The following is a 19,872-nucleotide window of genomic DNA, read 5'->3' as shown; positions in this document are numbered from 1 at the left end:
ACTTGTAAGTAGCCAGATTGTGAAATCTCTGACTTGTATTAAGCCAGATTGTGAAATATCTGACTGGTATTAAGCCAGATTGTGAAATCTCTGACTTGTATTAAGCCAGATTTTGATTTCTCTGACTGATATTAAGCCAGATTGTAATATCTCTGACTTGTAGTTAGCCAGATTGTAATATCTCTGACTTGTAGTTAGCCAGATTGTAATATCTCTGACTTGTATTAAGCCAGATTGTAATATCTCTGACTTGTATTAAGCCAGATTGTAATATCTCTGACTTGTATTAAGCCAGATTGTGAAATCTATGACTTGTATTAAGCCAGATTGTAATATCTCTGACTTGTATTAAGCCAGATTATGACATCTCAGACTTGTATTAAACCAGATTGTGATATTTCTGACTTGTATTAAGCCAGATTGTGATATCTCTGACTTGTGTAAAGCCAGATTGTGAAATCTCTGACTTGTACTCAGCCAGATTTTGATATATCTAACTTGTATTAAGCCAGATTGTAATAACTCTGACTTGTATTAAGTCAGATTGTGATATCTCTGACTTGTAGTAAGCCAGATTGTAATATCTCTGACTTGTATTAAGCCAGATTGTGAAATCTCAGACTTGTATTTAGCCAGATTGTGATATCTCTGACTCATATAAAGCCAGATTGTAATATCTCTGACTTGTATTAAGCCAGATTGTGAAATCTCTAACTTGTATTAAAGCAGACCTTGAAATCATTGACTCAGATTTTTTGTTTGCTGGCACAAAGTAATAAAACCCTGCCAAACCCTTCTCCCAAAAGACATGCTGTACCAACCTTTAGTTTATACAAGTTCCTAATGCTTTGTTTCGTTATAAATCACATGTATTAAGGTATTTTTCTGATATTTTCAGTTATACATGTTAGCAGCTGGGGAATGTGTGTATAAAGGTGGAGTGAAACAGTTACTGCCTTATTTAAAGTCAATGGGTCTAGAATGTCCACCATATAATAACCCTGCTGATTATGGTATGTTTAAAATGTGTTTTTTATGCCCATAGTCCTTAAAGGGGCATATAGATTTAGTCTTGTCTGTCCTTTCCACTTTCACGCTGTATTGTGGTCATTCTGTCCATCGGTAAACAGACAGAAGAGTGGTTTATACTTCAAGAGTCCTTTTTGGATTATTATCTTTTTACGTCCCCTTTCTTTTCCAACAACAGTTTTACTATCAGTTGTTGTTTTCCTATGGTGGTATCGTGTCTTTGTTTGTCTGTCTGCCTGTCAACCTCTGTCAGTGAAAGTCTACTTTGTAAAATATTTTGGCACAAATTATAATCACAAAATATCTGAGTTCAGGGCATAAAAAATGTCATATGATTGTTTTGCAGTTTGCAAAGTGAAGCCTTTCAGTATTTTAACTTAAAATGTTATGGTCCTTGATATAGTTAATACATGTTGATTGGTGGCGTCATATAAAAACAATCTTGTTATTGTCACATTCTCTGAAAATGTTATCATTGTCTAATGCGTCATCTTTATGTCCTTGATCTTTTAGTTGGAAGTTTATGTGTCATTAATTTTTCCATCATAAAATTCCTACTAAACACCCCTCCCCTAATAAAAGCCCCCCACCCCCCAGATTTTTTGATAAGGAAAAATTCTACTCACCAGTGCTGAACTTAAGAGTAAAATCATTACTTTATACAAATCCTTCAGAATCCATTTTATTTTATAGTAAACACAAAAATGTATCATATAAACTTAAAAACTACTTAAACACTTTTTAACGTTATTATGAAAGCTTGTTTATCACCAAACATATTTACAATGATTTTTACATTTAGGAAAAACTGTGTTTTAATAAACGCCCCCCCCCCCCCCCCCCCCACCCCCTTGAAAATGTAAAACCTGGGGCATTTAATAGAAATTTTAAGTTACATTTATGTTACATTCCCTTGATAACTTACCAGTAATTAACCAATAAACCAGTAGTTAACCAATTTCTCTATGTATTAACAGTAATGGAACTAGCTGCTGGTGACAGTGGAGAAGAAAATGTTGAATTATTGATGAACTCTGTCAGATCAGGAAATCTTGACAAATTTCTTGCCAATGAGACATTTGGACAATCAAACAGGTAAATACAAACCTTTGGAACCTGGAAAGTTCTACATTATCAAGGCCCTTGTTTTACTATCAAGCACTGAGAATAGTTAGCACACTGTCCTTCCAATAGCTCTTGTGAATCTTGTTCCCATTAGTTACTATGTAGTTGGACTAATATAGAAAAGCAGAAGTATAAATCTGAAAAATATTGCATTTAGAAAAAGTATGTGTGTGTAATGATTAACTCTAACGTCATTAGAATGACTTGAAATTTCATTCCCACAACTTTTTGAAAACCTATTTCAGTACTTTACAGTGGAATATGTAATTAAAATAAATGGGCCGTGTCATGACAAAACCAACATAATGGGTTTGCGACCAGCATGGATCCAGACCAGCCTGCGCATCCGCGCAGTCTGATCAGGATCCATGCTGTTCGCTTACAGACTCTATAACAAGTTGAGAAACTGATAGCGAACAGCATGGATCCTGATCAGACTGCGCGGATGCGCAGGCTGGTCTGGATCCATGCTGGTCGCAAAGCCACTATGTTGGTTTTGTCATGACACGTCTCAAATATATGTATGAGTTTGAAACTAAAAATAAAAGCACTGTTATTGTTCTTTTGATATCTCATATTAGTATAATGCTATTTTTCTACGTTCTTTATTACTTCTAAGTATGATCTTGGCCTAGAAGAAAGATAAAAAACTTTCATAGCAGAATACTAGTACATATCCTTAATTAAGACATTTACAAAGATAAACTTTTATATACTCAATCATTTGTATTTTTATTTGTTCTATAGATCATCAAATACCAGTATAAACACAGACAGTGATTTGAGTGACTGTATACAGATTGATGCCAATGAACGCACAAAACTTTTAGACGTTGCCAACGGCAACAGTTCATATATAGCTGCAGAAGACTTTATGAAAGATGACGACAGAAATTCTGTGAGTATATGAAACATTTACCTCACATTTAAAATGGTAGCACAAAATTGAAATAAGCATAGTTAAGAATTTGCTATATATAAATTGTATAGATAGAATTACATTTTGTTACAGTCACAGATATTTTGTGTAATTTAAAAGCAGAATGGGTTGTTAGAAAGATACAAGTCTTAAAATAGGCGTGTTTATCCATTTAAACGGGTTTGGTTGTTTTTTAGCCAAAAACCTATTAAAAATTACCATGGTTAGTATTAGTACAATAGCCATAGAAGTTTTAGGATGATTGTATCTATTACTGTGATCCTATTTGCACATTATTATATTCTTCAGCCATGTCAGATCTTCGGAGACAAATCAATAGAAAAAAAGTTACGTACATCTTAAATAAAAAAATGAACTGCCATGTTTCATCATTTGGAAACAATTTAGAAATACCTGTATTATAATATATAGTTAATGAACATTAAAAGTCATGATACACTTCAAACAGGAGAGTGGATCACAGAGCTCCAGTACTGTGTCATCACCTAGCAGTGAGTCACAAAAATCGGTTTGTATTTTGTACTTCAGATGCATGGCACTACATGTATATGCTTTTACTTTTTCAATGTTTTGTTCATAGCTTTAGGTTATTGTTGTTGTTTTTGACCGGTTGCAATTCTTCTGATTGGTTGCTGGAATTAAAAATTGACCAATAGTAAAGTTCTAATCTAAATTTTAGTGTTAATTTTTTCTGCCAGCCCGCATAGTTCAATCGGTTAGAGTGTGGGACTTGTAATTTCAACTTGTGGGCTCGATTCCTGGGCTGCCCAACTGAAATTATTTATCATTGTTTTGGATTAGACTTTAAATCAAGGCCTGTGTATGAGTGCTCAAATACTTGGCATGTTAAAGAACTAGGAGAAGCTTCTAGAACTTGGGCATCTTTCTGTATCTTTAACTATCCTCAAAAATCTAAAAAGACTAATACTCTTCTGAAGGTCTTGCCCATATGAGCAACTGGTGGCGAGTATAAATAAAGTCAAATACACACAAAGGCATTATCTTTGAATGCAGTCCAGGAAAGCACATTCATTTCTTAAACATAATCTTTTACATTTGTATTTACAATATTTCATCAGTAGATTTATATATAGTGATATCACTTTTAACACAATTTCATATACTTGTTGTTCTGTTACTCTCTGTTGTTTTTCTTTTTAACATTGTGTGTGTAGTTGATGTACAACCTTTTTGTTGTTTAAGTGGTTGTTTTTAGAAACTCTACAACAGTAGATATTTTTTAAGTAGATGTACATATATATACACAAATTGGCCTTTTCATATTTGTATTATAGTCACATTGCATTTTTGTCCACTTGATGCATTACTATTTTATTGTGATATATTTATTGATTAAATTTTAATTGTTTGGTTAAAATAAAGACAATTTTGACATATTTTGCTTTTAAGTTAAATTAATAAATGAGTAACTATATTTGTTTGCAATTTTGTTTTGTCTTGCCTGCTACTTAGCGCTTTAAGGCTTTTTTAGCTCACCTGTCACAAAGTGACAGGGTGAGCTTTTGTGATCGCTTTTCGTCCGGCGTCCGTCCGTCCGTCCGTCCGTCGTCCGTCCGTAAACTTTTACTTTAAATGACATCTCCTCATAAACCACTAAGCCAATTTCATCCAAACTTCACAGGAATGTTCCTTTGGTGGTCACCTTTAAAAATTGTTCAAAGAATTTAATTCCATGCAGAACTCTGGTTGCCATGGCAACCGAAAGAAAAAACTTTAAATATCTTCTTTTAAAAAACCATAAGAGCTAGAGCTTAGATATTTGGCATGAAACATCTTCTAGTGAGTGTCTACCAAGTTTGTTCAAATAAAAGCCCTGGGGTCAAAATTGGCCCCGCCCCGGGGGGTCATTGATTTTCCCTATATGCATATAGTAAAAACTTAAAAAATCTTCTTTTAAAAAACCCAAAGAGTTAGAGCTAAGATATTTAGCATGAAACATGTTCTAATAAGTGTCTACTAAGTTTGTTCAAATAAAAGCCCTGGGGTCAAAATTGGCCCCGCCCGGGGGGGTCATTGATTTTCCCTATATGCATATAGTAAAAACTTAAAAAATCTTCTTTTAAAGAACTCAAAGAGCTATGGCTAAGATATTGAGCATCAAACATGTTCTAATGGGTGTCTACCAAGTTTGTTCAAATAAAAGCCCTGGGGTCAAAATGGCACCGCCCCAGGGGTCATTGATTTTCCTTATATGTGGTATAAGCACAAACTTAAAAAAAATCTTTTTTTAAAGAACTCAAAGAGCTATGGCTAAGATATTGAGCATCAAACATGTTTTAATAGGTGTCTACCAAGTTTGTTCAATTAAAAGCCCTGGGGACAAAATTGGTCCCGCCCCGGGGGTCATTGATTTTCTTTATATGTGTATAGCAAAAACTTAAAATCTTCTTTGAAAAAACCCAAATAGCTAGAGTTTAGATATTAAGCATGAAACATCTTATAGTAAGTGTCTACAAAGTTTTTTCAAATAAAAGCCCTGGGGTCAAAATTGGCCCCGCCCCAGGGGTGTCATTGTTTTTAACTATATGTGTATAGTAAAAACTTAAAAAAAATCTTCTTTTAAAAAGCCCAATGAGCTAGAGCTTAGATGTTTAGCATGAAACATCTTCTTATGGTTGTCTACCAAGTTTGTGCAAATAAAAGCCCTTGGGTTAAATTGGCCCTGCAACGTTGGGGGGGGGGGGTTGGGGTTGTGGGGGGGCCTATATACAGGTGAGCGATCTCAGGGCCATCATGGCCCTCTTGTTTTATATAGACGATGTTCGCCCTTCTGTAAAGACAGACATCTATGAAATATCAGATTATAAAATTGGTCTGTCTTGCCGTCGAAATATTGAGACTGGCCTGCTACTAAGCACTCAAAGTTGGTTTTATTGGTTTCCCTTCATTGTGAAATATATATGTAGCATTTAAGAATATTTATTATGTCATTTAGTATAAGATATAATCATAAGATAATCATTAGTGATGAGAATTTTGTTCATTATGAAGATTGAAATTATACATAAAACAGTACATTAAAATATATGTATATTCGAGAAATGCTTTTAACATATACTTTTAAATCAAGAAAGAAGCAAGGCAAGTGTGCTATGATAATTTTATATTTTGGCTATGAATTTGCCTGCTTTTGGTAATTATCACTTGAAAAAAATATTGCCAAAAATCTAATTGTAATTTGAGAATCTTATGACATTGTTTTGTTAAACCTTTGAAAATTTATCTACACTTTTGTTTTGTTAAACCTTTGAAAGTTACATTGCACATCTATGCAGTGTTTTAAGGGTCTAATGCATTTGGCAGTTCAATTCCATTTGTTCATTGTAAAATCCTTAAAATTGATTATGAACCATTAATCTTTAAAAATCTGGAGAGAAAAACAAATGGAAATTGGATGATATCAACACGTTATTATAAACACTTTACCATACTATATATATTACATGGACTTGTCCAACTTTCAATTTGGACATAACCATTTTTCATGTAAAGGGAAAATTTCAAAATATTTACTGACTGAAATCGAATATTGAAGGCCGAGATCAGCTAGCAGGGATGTGTCAGCTGATTTTAGTCCCCAAAGGTTGCATGGGTAAATTCAGTTGCTACCCCCAGGAATAAGGTTAAATGCTAAAATAAGCCAAAATCCCAGGTTGTGAATAGATTGTTCTATAAATAGATCATTGGCATATAGTTCTAGGTATAATTGTTGGATATTAAAAAGTATTATTTATTATTCTGAATCTTTTCTCCAAACAGTGTTCCACTGATACAGATTCAGACTGTACATTGACAGAGGTTTGTATACATGTTTGTAGTGCATGATTACTAGTGTGTGGTTTCTATAATACAAGTTTGTTTTTAATACAAGTTTGTTTTCCTTGAAGTAATTATAGCATTTTGGTGAATGATTACATGCATGATTTTGTGTTTAGTTATATAGCTTGTATAGGACATAGTAACTTTGGAAAACAGTGCATGCCTTCAGATGAGCCAAAAAATTTCAAGAAAAACCAAACTTGAGAAAAATGTAACAAGATTTTCAGAACAGTTAAATGATTCAAGATTCAAGTAATAATTTACATGTAAAGTGCGATTCATGGCTGATTTTGCAGTTTTTATCACCATATTTTCTTTTCACTTCACAATATTTTACTTTTTAATACATTTTAAAAATTTTCATGAAAAGTGCATGAACCTGGAGGCATGATGCTTAAAAAAGAATTAGAATTAGAATTAGAACAATTGGGTCAATTCTAATTTACAAATCCACTTGTTTCTTAGGGAAATCCCTTGTTGATAGATTGGTTCAAATAATGACTTTTCTGTGCACAATTACTCCTATATTTCTTAAAGAAATTTAATCATTTTTCAAAAAGGAGAAAAAAAAAAGAATGAAGCGATTGATTTTGATTAACATTGCAATTATTTATTTCAGAACTATTATAATAATGCTAATACTAATATTGCCAAGTGACATTGTGAACATTATTATCTTGAAAATGCCTTCTATGATCATAATGATTTGAATTGGTTAGGTTATTAATGATCTATGGCCATTTTCATCTGAATAAACAGGTGAATGATCCATGGCCTTAATGAATTGAACTGGCCTGGTAAATGATCCATGGATCATTATGATCTGAATTAATCAAGCAAACAATCCATTGCAATTATGGCTTACTTTCTTCTCTTCTTTTGTGTAATGTTCTTCCAACAGACTTTATTTTTGTTTATTTATGTTTGTTCATCTTTCATCTTTTGCATGCTTCCCCTTTCTAAGTTCATGATATAATGAGTGCAAATGAATGTGTAGATATTTAGATATTATCATTTTCTACTCTTATATAGTGTTTATTGTAAGTTTTGGTCACAATATAACATGTAACTTTATAATACTGCATGTTTGTAACTTCGCTTTTCATTGGATATTCATGACGTTTATATATTAGTTTTATATACACGGCTGCTGTCAATTTATAGAGCAATCTTGCTTTATTCCTATAAAAATCATGCTTGCTGTATTATAAATTTGTTATAAATATTTCTGACATGTTATATATGACATGTATATAAACGGTTATTTGCAATATAACCCTCGCCTAGCGGCTCAGGTTATATTTTACAAACAAACGTTTATAAAAGGCCATATAACCTGTCAAAACTCTTTATAACTAATAATATAAGGGCTTTGATGTACTGCTTGAAGTTACTATAATAATGGATCATTTACAGTTTATCTATAAGTATGAATACTTACTCAATTTACTAACTATATTATTAATTCTATTATAATGTACACAAAATTATAAGTAGTTATAATTGCAAAATTATTATTATTTGTAGGGCACTAATTTTCGTGGTTTTTGTGAATTGGTCAAGTGGATAGATCAGTCCATGAATTTAAGATTTAACTTAATTTGATTTTATCTGCTTTAAGCTTATCTAGCAAAAACAACAATCGATGAGTTTGAGAACCCACAAAAATGTCAGTTTTTGGACAAAACCACGAAATTTAATGCCCGCGAAAATATAATTTATGAATTCACTGTTATGTACAGTGTGCATTTAATAATAGCTCAGCTAACATTTAACAATGTACAGAGTGTAACTATGTTGTCATTAATATATTCAATAGAAGGTACATTACTAGATAGTTAAACAATGCACATATATAACTTATTTTAATCATTAGATGATATATATTGTAACATTGTGCATTTTATAGAAAGTTTAGCAATGTACATCTACCGGTATATGACGTGACTGTTCATTTTTAGAGCATAATTATAACAATGTACAGTTATAAATTTGAATGTTTAATTTCTGTACAGTGTACATTAATACATCGTTTAGATCTACAATGTTTAATAATATAATTTAATCATTATACAATGTACAATGTAAATTTCTAGATTATTTGGCAATATACAATTATTGTGTAAATTTTAATCAATAATTGATGAAGAGGGTACATTTATAAATCACCACTGTTTGTGACCTTACAAGTTGATATTGGTATGTCTTACACTATTTTTATCATGTAAGACTAGCTGTTGTATTAAATATGTTTGATGTCTCAGTACCATATTGTGTACTTTAAAATTGTATAGGTTAAGAGTAAAATATTTCATACATGTATATTTCAGGAGATAGGAGGTGACCAAGAATGCCATACTTTCAACACATCATGTTTTACACAGTTCAAGATTCTATTTATACGAACATTTATGTCTATTATGAGAGATGCAGTAAGTGTTTCAATAATGTTTAGACACACATTTTGGGTAGAAATTTATTTTATACTTGGAAACCAAATTCTGAAAAGTACTAATATCTTATGATGAAAAACCCTACTATATAGGCCAACTAAGCTATAATTTGTAAAATCTGGAAAAAGGGCACATTAAAAAGAAGAAAATTGCATGAAAATTACAGACTCAGTTTGATTGAGTCTGTACATGAGGGATAATGAAAAAGTGCAGCATAATAGCCACTGCGTCTGTGTTATATTTAGTGCCTTGCTACTTGAAAACAGTTTATATCCTTAATATGTGTGCTAATGTAAGTACAATATATCTACTATTTACTGCTTTGAAATCAAGCAAGAAGAATAGATTGCAATTAAGTTCACATAAGCATTTTAATAACGTGCTTGACCATAAAATTCTGTGGAAAATGACTGGTCAAAGGAAAAATTGTTGTCATAAAGGCACAGTGACATAATTATAGTAGTTAAATGCCTTCTTAATGTCATAGAAGCTAAGTGAAAGTCAGAGTGATGTAGTTCATGTAATACAGGTCTAGGAAAGCTCATTGTAAGTGTTCTTGACCTACAGTCATCATTAGTAAGGTCACAAAGGTCAAAGTCAGTAAGGTCATGCAGACCTAGTTGTTATCATGGTCATGGTCATTTAGACAATGTCAAGGTCATATGTAAAACTGGTTATGTAAAGCACTATCACTTCATGATGATATTTCTCTATATATATTTATTTCAGACATTGACTCGACTTCGATTGATCTCACATCTTACTGTAGGCATCCTGATTGGTGTGCTATATTTAGGTATTGGGAATGAAGCAACAAAGGTGTTCAACAACGCTGGATGTCTTTTCTTTTGTATGCTGTTCCTAATGTTTTCTGCACTTATGCCAACTGTACTGACATGTAAGTTTTGCCGGGATAAAAACCCCAACAGATTAAATGCATTTCATTCCTGAGTGTGTAGATAGGAATATCAGTGTATTATATGAAAATTTTCAATTCGAAGTTAGCTATTAATATTTGGTCAAACCTGTTATACCATTTTAATACAGATGTATAAGATAAAATGAAATAGATGGTGAAACTCTTGTTTCAGGTTGTATATTTAAATTTAAAATGTCACATGTATAATTTATTTTCAAACAGTTCCCATGGAGATGACAGTGTGTGTAAGAGAACATTTGAATTACTGGTACAGTCTGAAAGCTTACTACCTGGCTAAAACCATGGCTGATATGCCTTTTCAGGTAAAAAAAACAAATAGAACAACTTTCACTAGTTTTGTATTTCGTGAAATATAAGCAACAGTATAAGTACCTCAAAGTTTCAATTAAGTTCACATGAACAGATATGAGCTCACCTGGGCATTAAGGGTGAAATCCTTGAGTATTTTTTGAGATGGGCATAACGCATTGTCAACAACTGAATTGTTGAATCACTTGGAAGAATAAACTTTAGCCTCATGTGTTATAAATAGCTTTCAGGACACTGTTTTGAAGAAAGCTTAACAGTGATATGATGCACTTTTCCAAGATAAAGTAACTGAAATACTTAGTTTGAAACAACACAGAATTGTTTTCCCAACAGAAAATAAAAGCTGAAGGCCTATTTAAATTCAGGTCAATACAAAAAGGTGTTGTTAATAAAATCTTATAGAGTAGGTTCACTTTACTTTATCACTTTTGTTAATATTGTATGGACATTTTTTTCTCTGTGTTTGCAGATTATATTTCCGCTTATATATGGAAGTATAGTGTACTGGATGACCTCACAGCCTAGTGATCTAATGCGCTTTGTCATGTTTTTGACATTGCTGACACAAACTTCCTTAGTAGCACAATCATTGGGACTTCTAATAGGAGCTGCAACATCTTTACAGGTAAAGGGCAATAACTCTGTAGTGACATAAATATTATAACGCATTGGTCTAATATATTAATCTTTTTACCAGTGATTGTTAGGTATGACAATAAAGCAATCATTGGTAAGATAGATGATATTTAAGTAAGGGCTGTAACTCTTTACACATTACTTTTTTTATGTGAGTAACACATCATTGAATTATTCAGATAGACACCCGGTTGACTACGTAGTGACATGAAATTCTTTTTAACTTGCAGTTTAACAATATAATTATATAAAACACCAAGTAATGTGCTATTTTTGTAATTTTAGCAAAGCAGCCTGCTGTTAGTTTTTAGCTCACCTGTCACAAAGTGACAGGGTGAGCTTTTGTGATCGCTTTTCGTCCGGCGTCCGTCCGCCCGGCGTCCGTCCGTCCATAAACTTTTGCTTCAAATGACATCTCCTCATAAACCACTAAGCCAATTTCATCCAAACTTCACAGGAATGTTCCTTTGGTGGTCACCTTTAAAAATTGTTCAAAGAATTAAATACCATGCAGAACTCTGGTTGCCATGGCAACCGAAAGAAAAAACTTTAAATATCTTCTTTTAAAGAACCTAAAGAGCTAGAGCTTAGATATTTGGCATGAAACATCTTCGAATGAGTGTCTACCAAGTTTGTTCAAATAAAAGCCCTGGGATCAAAATTGGCCCCCCCCCAGGGGGTCATTGATTTTCCCTATATGCATATAGTAAAAACTTAAAAAATCTTCTTTTAAAGAACCCAAAGAGCTAGAGCTAAGATATTTAGCATGAAACAACTTCTAGTCAGTGTCTACCAAGTTTGTTCAAATAAAAGCCCTGGGGTCAAAATTGGCCCCACACCATGGGGGTCATTGATTTTCCCTATATGCATATAGTAAAAACTTTAAAAATCTTCTTTTAAAGAACTCAAAGAGCTAGAGCTTAGATGTTTAGCATGGAACATCTTCTTATGGGTGTCTACCAAGTTTGTTCAAATAAAAGCCCTGGGGTCAAAATTGGCCCCGCCCCGGGGGGTCATTGATTTTTCTTATATGTGTATAGCAAAAACTTAAAAAACCTTCTTTGAAAAAATCCCAAATAGCTAGAGTTTAAATAGTAAGCATGAAACATCTTCTTATGAGTGTCTACAAAGTTTGTTCAAATTAAAGCCCTGGGGTCAAAATTGGTCCGCCCGGGGGTCATTGATTTCCTTATATGTGTATAGCAAAAACTTAAAAAATCTTCTTTGAAAAAACCCAAATAGCTAGAGTTTAGATATTAAGCATAAAACATCTTCTAATAAGTGTCTACAAAGTTTGTTCAAATAAAAGCCCTGGGGTCAAAACTGGCCCCGCCCCAGGGATGTCATTGTTTTAAACTATATGTGTATAGGAAAAACTTAAAAAATCTTCTTTTAAAAAACCCAATGAGCTAGAGCTTAGATGTTTAGCATGAAACATCTTCTTATGGGTGTCTACCAAGTTTGTTCAAATAAAAGCCCTTGGGTTAAAATTAACTCTGCCGGGGGGGGGGGGAGAAGGTCATTGTTTTTCCTTATATGTGTATAGCAAAAACTTAACATCATGAAACATCTTCTAATGGGTGTCTTAATTCCAAGTTTGTTCAAAGAAAAGCCCTGGGGTTTAAACTGGCCCCACTTCGGGGACCTATATACAGGTGAGCGACCTCAGGGCCATCATGGCCCTCTTCTTACTTATTTTAAACAATGTTTTTATCCATGTATAATATTTTGTTTTCTTTTACTTAGGTTGCAGTATTTTTGGGACCAATCACCGGTATACCACTGTTAATGTTTAGTGGATTTTTTGTCAATTTTGATACGATACCAATTTACCTTCAATGGATTACCTATATGTCATACATCAGGTCAGTAGGAGTTGGTTTACATCTATTTCTTTGGAAAGATTGTAATTCTTTGCATCTAAATTTGTAGCTTACAGTGTATAGAATATTATGCAATGATTAAGTTATGTGGATTTGATATGACAATGATGTCTCGAGTTCAGATCATTTACTTTTGTATTTTCCCCAAAAGGGTATATTTTTCCTTCAAGAAAATTTATCTATATTGTCATGGGTCATCACTTTTGCACAATACATTTTTTTTCTTAAAATGGTTTTAGGAAAGTATTGTATATTATATCTTAGCGTAGAAACTGTTTTTTTTCCATTGTTTTATACAGTAATGTATTTTAATTGTAATTTTAGCTATGCATTTGAGGGCATCTTACAAGCAGTATATGGGTTTGACAGGGAAGCATTGGAGTGCGAGAAATCTGTGCACAGTCCAGAATGTCGGTACATGGAAACCAAAGCAATACTCTCTGATCTCGATGTTGATGGTGCCAAATTCTATGTAGACTTTATCGTACTATGTGTATTTTTTATCGTACTGCGTGTAAGTTGTTATTTTGTACTACGTTGGAGAGTCAAAGCTCAGAGATAAAAAAAACTTCAATATTGTTCGTATATTTACCAGAATTATGAATAAAGTGATATCGAGGATGAAGGTATATACGTATTTTTTATATCAAGGTGTTAATTGTACGATTTACAAGGACAAAGTAATACTGATAAAAGTCTACACATAAATATAAAGAAGTAATTCAAATATAAATTTATGTACATGTATACTGTTTAACATGTATATAAAGGTATACATAATTATGTATTTTGATGTATACCAGGACTGATTGCTTGGTTTTGAAGACAAAGAAGTAAAAAAGAGTAATTACCCATATGACCTTTATCCCTCATACCGTTTGCTCAATTGTATCAAAAGCGATACTGATCCCCATTCTGTAAAGATGTCATAAAATAACAGTTATTTTTAAACAATAACCGAGTTGTAAATAAAAATTCATTAGTTCCTTAGTAATTGTTACCATTATATATCATGTATATTTTTTTATCATTTCTAACATTGGACATTGGTACTCAATACTATATTGAACACAATTTTGTGTCTCATTGATTTATTATGATTTTAGATATACTTGACTGGTCTTAAAGGGACTCCACTGAGGTTTTTTGACATGACGGGACTGGAAATATTTTTTTGAGATTATTACTCTATTTGATGTAGATCTATTATACCAAAAACTTATGTGCAACATTTCAGATCATTAGCTCATTCCGTTTTTCCAAAATAATAATTATAATAGTAAAAAATGACCCACAATTGAAAAGCGTTTAAACGCTTTTCACTCGAATCGGACAGAGAATAGCACAAAAATACGGTTTTCAATGTATTTCCTGTATGTTTCTTAATTATATTTTATTTCTATTTCTGTTTTAATAGCTCATGTTGATCTATGTGAAAAATTATTTTTTTTGTTTCTAGGCTTATTAACCTCAGTGGAGTTCCTTTAAGTCTTATAGGGACAATAAGAATAAAATGACAATAAAATGGCACATGTTTTAATTTTGTACCACCAGATATGAAATTTATGTACATTAAAGGGGCATACTAGCATAACAGAGTCCTTGGTTAAAAATTATACCTTACTTATGTTAAATATACATGTATATATTATTCATAGTAAGGTGTTGGAAGGCTATATTTATAGTCTTGTCAAAAAAGTATTGAACAGACTCGACTTCACTTGAGTTGTGCTAGATTTCATAATTATAGTTAAAGATGATACTGTTATAAATGAAATATTTCAAATCTTGTACCTTAGAGCAGTAATGAGTTAATTTCTGTTTTGAAGCCATAGGAGTTAACCTTTTACTGCACTAATGTGACAGTTTTGTTGTACTGAATTCAATGTTATTATCAGATTTAAATGACACTACATTTACCTTCTGTTTGCTGATGAAGATAATGGTCTTTTACATTACTCTTAGATATATGTAGTTTACTGAATTTGAAATCATTTAGTAGTTATGCTCCTTTAATGTATCTAAATGAAAAATTATCATATTTTGATATGAAACTTTGTTACATACTCAGGTTTTATATTTGTTTCTAGTGTCGTTTTAAAATGATCAATTTGTATTTGTTCATATCACCACGAAAATAAATTTTTGATGTTGCTAAAGTTAGTCATTTAAATTAGTATTCATTTCTTTGTTTTTTAGTTTTTGTCTAAATATTGAAATTTTTGAATGTTCACATATTTTCATAATAAGGTGCTAGAAGGCTTTCTAAATTCAAAACATGATTTATGTTGGTCTAGTAAATTATTCACAAACCCTTAGACAATCATATTCTCCAATAGATAAGTCAAAAATTTGAACTTTGACCTTTAAAATGCTAAATATGTGCTGATAGTTGATAAATGGAATGAAGTGGTTATATAAAATATTAAAATGTTCTTCCAATATTTATCATATTTCATGTGAGTTGTTATTTTGACTTTTTAGTCTGTATAATTGTTTTTTTGTTGTTTTGTTTTTCATTTAGGTTGATTTATTTGTTAGTACTTTGGTATTTTGTTTTGAAATACTTTGGTATTTTGTTTTGAAATTCCTTTTTTGATTAAAAACTGTAATGTTTGAAATGCTGCCCTGACAAAGCTACTGATGAAAGAAATGATATTTTTGTTATGCTTGTTTGATTTGCTATTTTATGGTTTTATCACATGATGTTTAGTTTCTTTGTACTTTTATTATTATGAGAATTGCATATGCATTTATGTTTATCATTTATGTTTACATATGATACATGACATTGTGTATTAATATGAGCGCACCATTCATCTTTGTTACAAAATTCAGGGTCAGAGGTTGTTAAGATATTTTCTAATCTCAAACTCCTATCTCTGATAATTGATTAGTCCAAAATCAGCACAGAATCTACACTGACCAATGAAAATACCTGAGATTTGAGACAGAGCTAAGAAATAAGTTTTATAACCTTGAGGCCTGTACAGGGGAGATCATTTTATAAAAATGAAAACAAAAGTGAATATTAAAAAATTGCTGACAGGGTTTTATTAAGCCTTTTCATGAGAGATTGTGGAAAATGTAATGCCTTTCATTCCCTAACATAGGCTAAATGGGTATTTAATGGACTGAATTTGAATTTGCTGTCATAATAAGTATTAAATTGTTAAAAAAAGGGAAACATGAAGTGAAAAATTGAACAATGGATGAAAAATTTCTTCTGTTTTTCAAAGATTTTTTTCTTATGTATAGAATTTGTTTTTTCTATAAATCGATGAATGTGTAGACAGGTATCTTGCCATTTTCATTTCATTAGCTGATTCAACTTATATGACATTCATTGACAGTTCATATAAAACATATTTAAAACTTGATCAGGGAAAAAATGCAATTCACCCAAAAGGCTAAAACCAAAAGTGACTGACCTTTACCACCAATCTAGAGCCTGGCCTTCTGTGCAGTATGATAAGGCCTTGAGGTTATAAAACTCTTTAATGAGTTCTGTGTCAAATCTCGGGAATTTCATTGGTCAATATTACATTCTGTGCTGGTTTCTGACCAATCAAATACCTGAGATTTGAGTTTGAGCTTAGAAAAAAATTTATAACTTTGGACCTAGGTGGTACATGGTGGTACATGGTGGTACATGTTGCTCAATTTTTGTATTTTGATATTTATATCTCCAAAATTTCAGACCCTCTTAAATTTTAAATGGGTTCTTCCAAATTCAAATGTCTCTTAAATTTCAGCTCCTCTAAAATTTTAAATGGACTTTTCCAAATTCAAATGTCTCTTCAGCCCCTCTAAAATTTTAAATGGACTTTTCCAAATTCAAATGTCTCTTCAGCTCCTCTAAAATTTTAAATGGACTTTTCCAAATTCAAATGTCTCTTCAGCCCCTCTAAAATTTTAAATGGACTTTTCCAAATTCAAATGTCTCTTCAGCTCCTCTAAAATTTTAAATGGACTTTTCCAAATTCAAATGTCTCTTCAGCCCCTCTAAAATTTTAAATGGGTTCTTCCAAATTCAAATGTCTCTTAAATTTCAGCTCCTCTAAAATTTTAAATGGACTTTTCCAAATTCAAATGTCTCTTCAGCTCCTCTAAAATTTTAAATGGACTTTTCCAAATTCAAATGTCTCTTCAGCTCCTCTAAAATTTTAAATGGGCTCTTCCAAATTTACATTTAGGCAAGTCCAATACACAAATTCAGCAGGTTTGACATTAAGCTTGCCCGAGTATAGCTGTAAAATATTTTGCTAAGTAATTTCATTATCATGAAAGAAAAGACAACTCCTGTGAGTTCAAGTGCATAGATGGAAATATTATACTTTGTGAAATTGGTTAATAAAAGTGAAATTATTTTTGTGTCATTATTTTGAATGGTGCTGTAGAATTATTTATATTTGTTTATATTTGATCTTTATGTATGTTTACAGTATATTTGCTCTTTATGTTTGTTTGTATTTGCTCTTTATGTTTGTTTGTATTTGCTCTTTATGTTTGTTTGTAATTGCTCTTTATGTTTGTTTATATTTGCTCCAAATATTACTACTAGTGTTAATAATGCATTTGTTAAAGATTGTCTTTTGTTTTCATCGTTTTAAAGACAATGACATATTTTGAAATATTTTATGTTTTTTTGAAGATTTGTTCCTTTCATTACATTTTAAAAGTGATGAAAATATCTGTTACTGTATGACTATGAATATTTGTTAACTAAAGATTTATAGGTTGTTACAGGGAAATTTCAATGTCTGTTACTGCAAAAAATAGCTTTAAAAAAGAACACAGTTAAAATATTAACTGATTTGTTATTTGTTTTTTTAATTTAATATATGAAAGAAAACTAATGTTTATTTTTCTGTGTTTTAATGTTTTGGTGTTTTTAAAGTGGCATGCCTCTAAGTGAATATACTAATCCTTCAAATAATAGCACTATTATACAAAATTGTGTTATTAAATGCTTGCTGCTGTTTAGTGTGCTTCATTTGTAAACTTGGTATTATTTTTTTCTTGATAAGGAACAATTTTTTATGTTTTTATAGAATTAATACAAATTTGGAGGCATGCTGCTTTAAAGGGAGAAATGTGATGGACGCTTACATGTAGGTCTATTGTATTTCATATATGTTTTTGCATATAATTATGAATTATATGATCAGGAATTTGGAATAAAACAGCTAGTGTTAAAGATATATAGATGTTTACATTATACAAGTTTTGGTGCTTGCAAGAGCACATTTTGTTACGTGTTACAAATTAAGAAATAATCAATTTGTGAAAATGTTCAGGTAGTATTATAAAGAGATATGCTACTCTTTATAAAAGTCAGTATTTAGTTTATAAAAATAAATAAATAATAAAAAAGATTAACTTTTGTTGTTATAACTTTGAATTAAATATTTTATATACCATGCAATCTCTGCAGAACAACATCCTTTGGGAGACAAAAGTTTTGGTTGTTGTGGAGAGGTGTTGCTCTAAGGAGGTTATAGTAGACTTTAAGAAATCTATGCAAGACGAGTAGAAAAATGTTGCCTGCACGTTGAATTTAAAAGCTACTCGGCCTGCAGGACGAGTGACTCTAAAAATATTTTTGATGCCTGAATACTGATGTTATGAGGTTGCCATTGTTCTACAGAGGGTCACCCTGCAGAGGCTCACTGTATTTACATAAATGAATAAGATCAAAAAAATTTGCTGATGGGTTAAACTAAAGAAAAACGTCAAGCAATTTTGAAATTGCTTGCAAATGCAGAATAATTGTAATGAAACTTAAAGAATGTCTTAGATACATAGCTTTATAACATTCTCTTTACCGATAAAATGTTGTCATTGTTTAAGTCACATTGGGCCACAGAAAAAGGACTATTAAAATTTTGGGGTTCTTAAGCTGAAGCATGTATGATGATTTTGAAATGTTCATTACAAACAACCATTATGTAAGACTAATTGGAAGTCAAATGTTCACATATCATTCTGATTCTGACAGCTGCAACTTTCGATGTGTAAATTTTATACTAGTTAGCAAGCAGTAATCTTCAAAACAAAAGTATTTTCTAAGTTATGTATAGAAATTGGTAAGTATGGATTTGATTGATTGTTGGCAGATCAACAGTCTTGGACAATGATGAGTTCAAACTGTGACTTATAATAATACAAGCAACTGGAGATAAACACCGATTATTTCATTGTCCTTTCAGTTCCATATGTAGCTATTTTGTCTCGCTAATCTTTGTGATAGAATACCTCTTAGTCTATAGTAAACAGTGTAAATTAGAGGAATATAAGTCAACAAGCAAAACCTTTTAAGTGCTTTCAGTTGACCCACTGTCAAATATATGCCTACACAAGACTTGCTTAATCTGTAGTTGCTTATCCCATTATATTATGTTGCAGGTTCAAACCAGTTAATATTGGGTTTAATTAGAAGCTCTCAACTACATTAATTAGTAATTCCTCAAACAATTGTATACAGTGTTCCGTTAGGGCCATGGTGACAGTACGATGGCGAAGCATGTCAATACAATGGTGACAGTCCATCTTACTGTCCTATTGTCACAATTGTACTGTCATACTGTCACCATCATACTGTCGTACTTTCACCATCGTACTGTCATGCATCACTATCATACTGTCATCGTCATACTATCGTGCTTCACCTTGCTCAATTCTCATCAGTATAAGAATTCCTTGTATGCCAAACCA

General features: G+C 31.7%; 1 protein-coding gene across 4 annotated transcripts in view; it reads left to right on the top strand.

Moving 5' to 3' along the window:
* LOC132726506 (ATP-binding cassette sub-family G member 1-like) overlaps positions 1-19,872 on the top strand; it is a 77,491-nt gene that overhangs the window by 17,336 nt on the left and 40,283 nt on the right. The window contains exons 6-16 of one of the 4 annotated variants that reach the window (XM_060711830.1): positions 899-1,013; positions 2,007-2,124; positions 2,902-3,052; positions 3,543-3,602; positions 6,875-6,913; positions 9,265-9,366; positions 10,117-10,285; positions 10,529-10,629; positions 11,106-11,261; positions 13,019-13,137; positions 13,480-15,938. The exons of 1 other annotated variant lie outside the window; for it this stretch is intronic. In XM_060711830.1, the coding sequence (XP_060567813.1) occupies positions 899-1,013; positions 2,007-2,124; positions 2,902-3,052; positions 3,543-3,602; positions 6,875-6,913; positions 9,265-9,366; positions 10,117-10,285; positions 10,529-10,629; positions 11,106-11,261; positions 13,019-13,137; positions 13,480-13,717 (1,368 nt within the window). In that variant the 3' untranslated portion in view covers positions 13,718-15,938. Of the gene's footprint in view, positions 1-898; positions 1,014-2,006; positions 2,125-2,901; positions 3,053-3,542; positions 3,603-6,874; positions 6,914-9,264; positions 9,367-10,116; positions 10,286-10,528; positions 10,630-11,105; positions 11,262-13,018; positions 13,138-13,479; positions 15,939-19,872 lie in introns of those variants that run through there. 2 more of the 4 variants (XM_060711833.1, XM_060711835.1) reach the window with 2 other exon arrangements.

Source organism: Ruditapes philippinarum, unplaced genomic scaffold, assembly GCF_026571515.1.
Source record: "Ruditapes philippinarum isolate M1 unplaced genomic scaffold, ASM2657151v2 ctg1045_1_1_1_1, whole genome shotgun sequence".
NCBI classification, from domain to species: domain Eukaryota; kingdom Metazoa; phylum Mollusca; class Bivalvia; order Venerida; family Veneridae; genus Ruditapes; species Ruditapes philippinarum.
The sequence above is the reverse complement of the archived record's forward strand: the minus strand, read 5'-3'. Positions and strand labels throughout refer to the sequence as shown.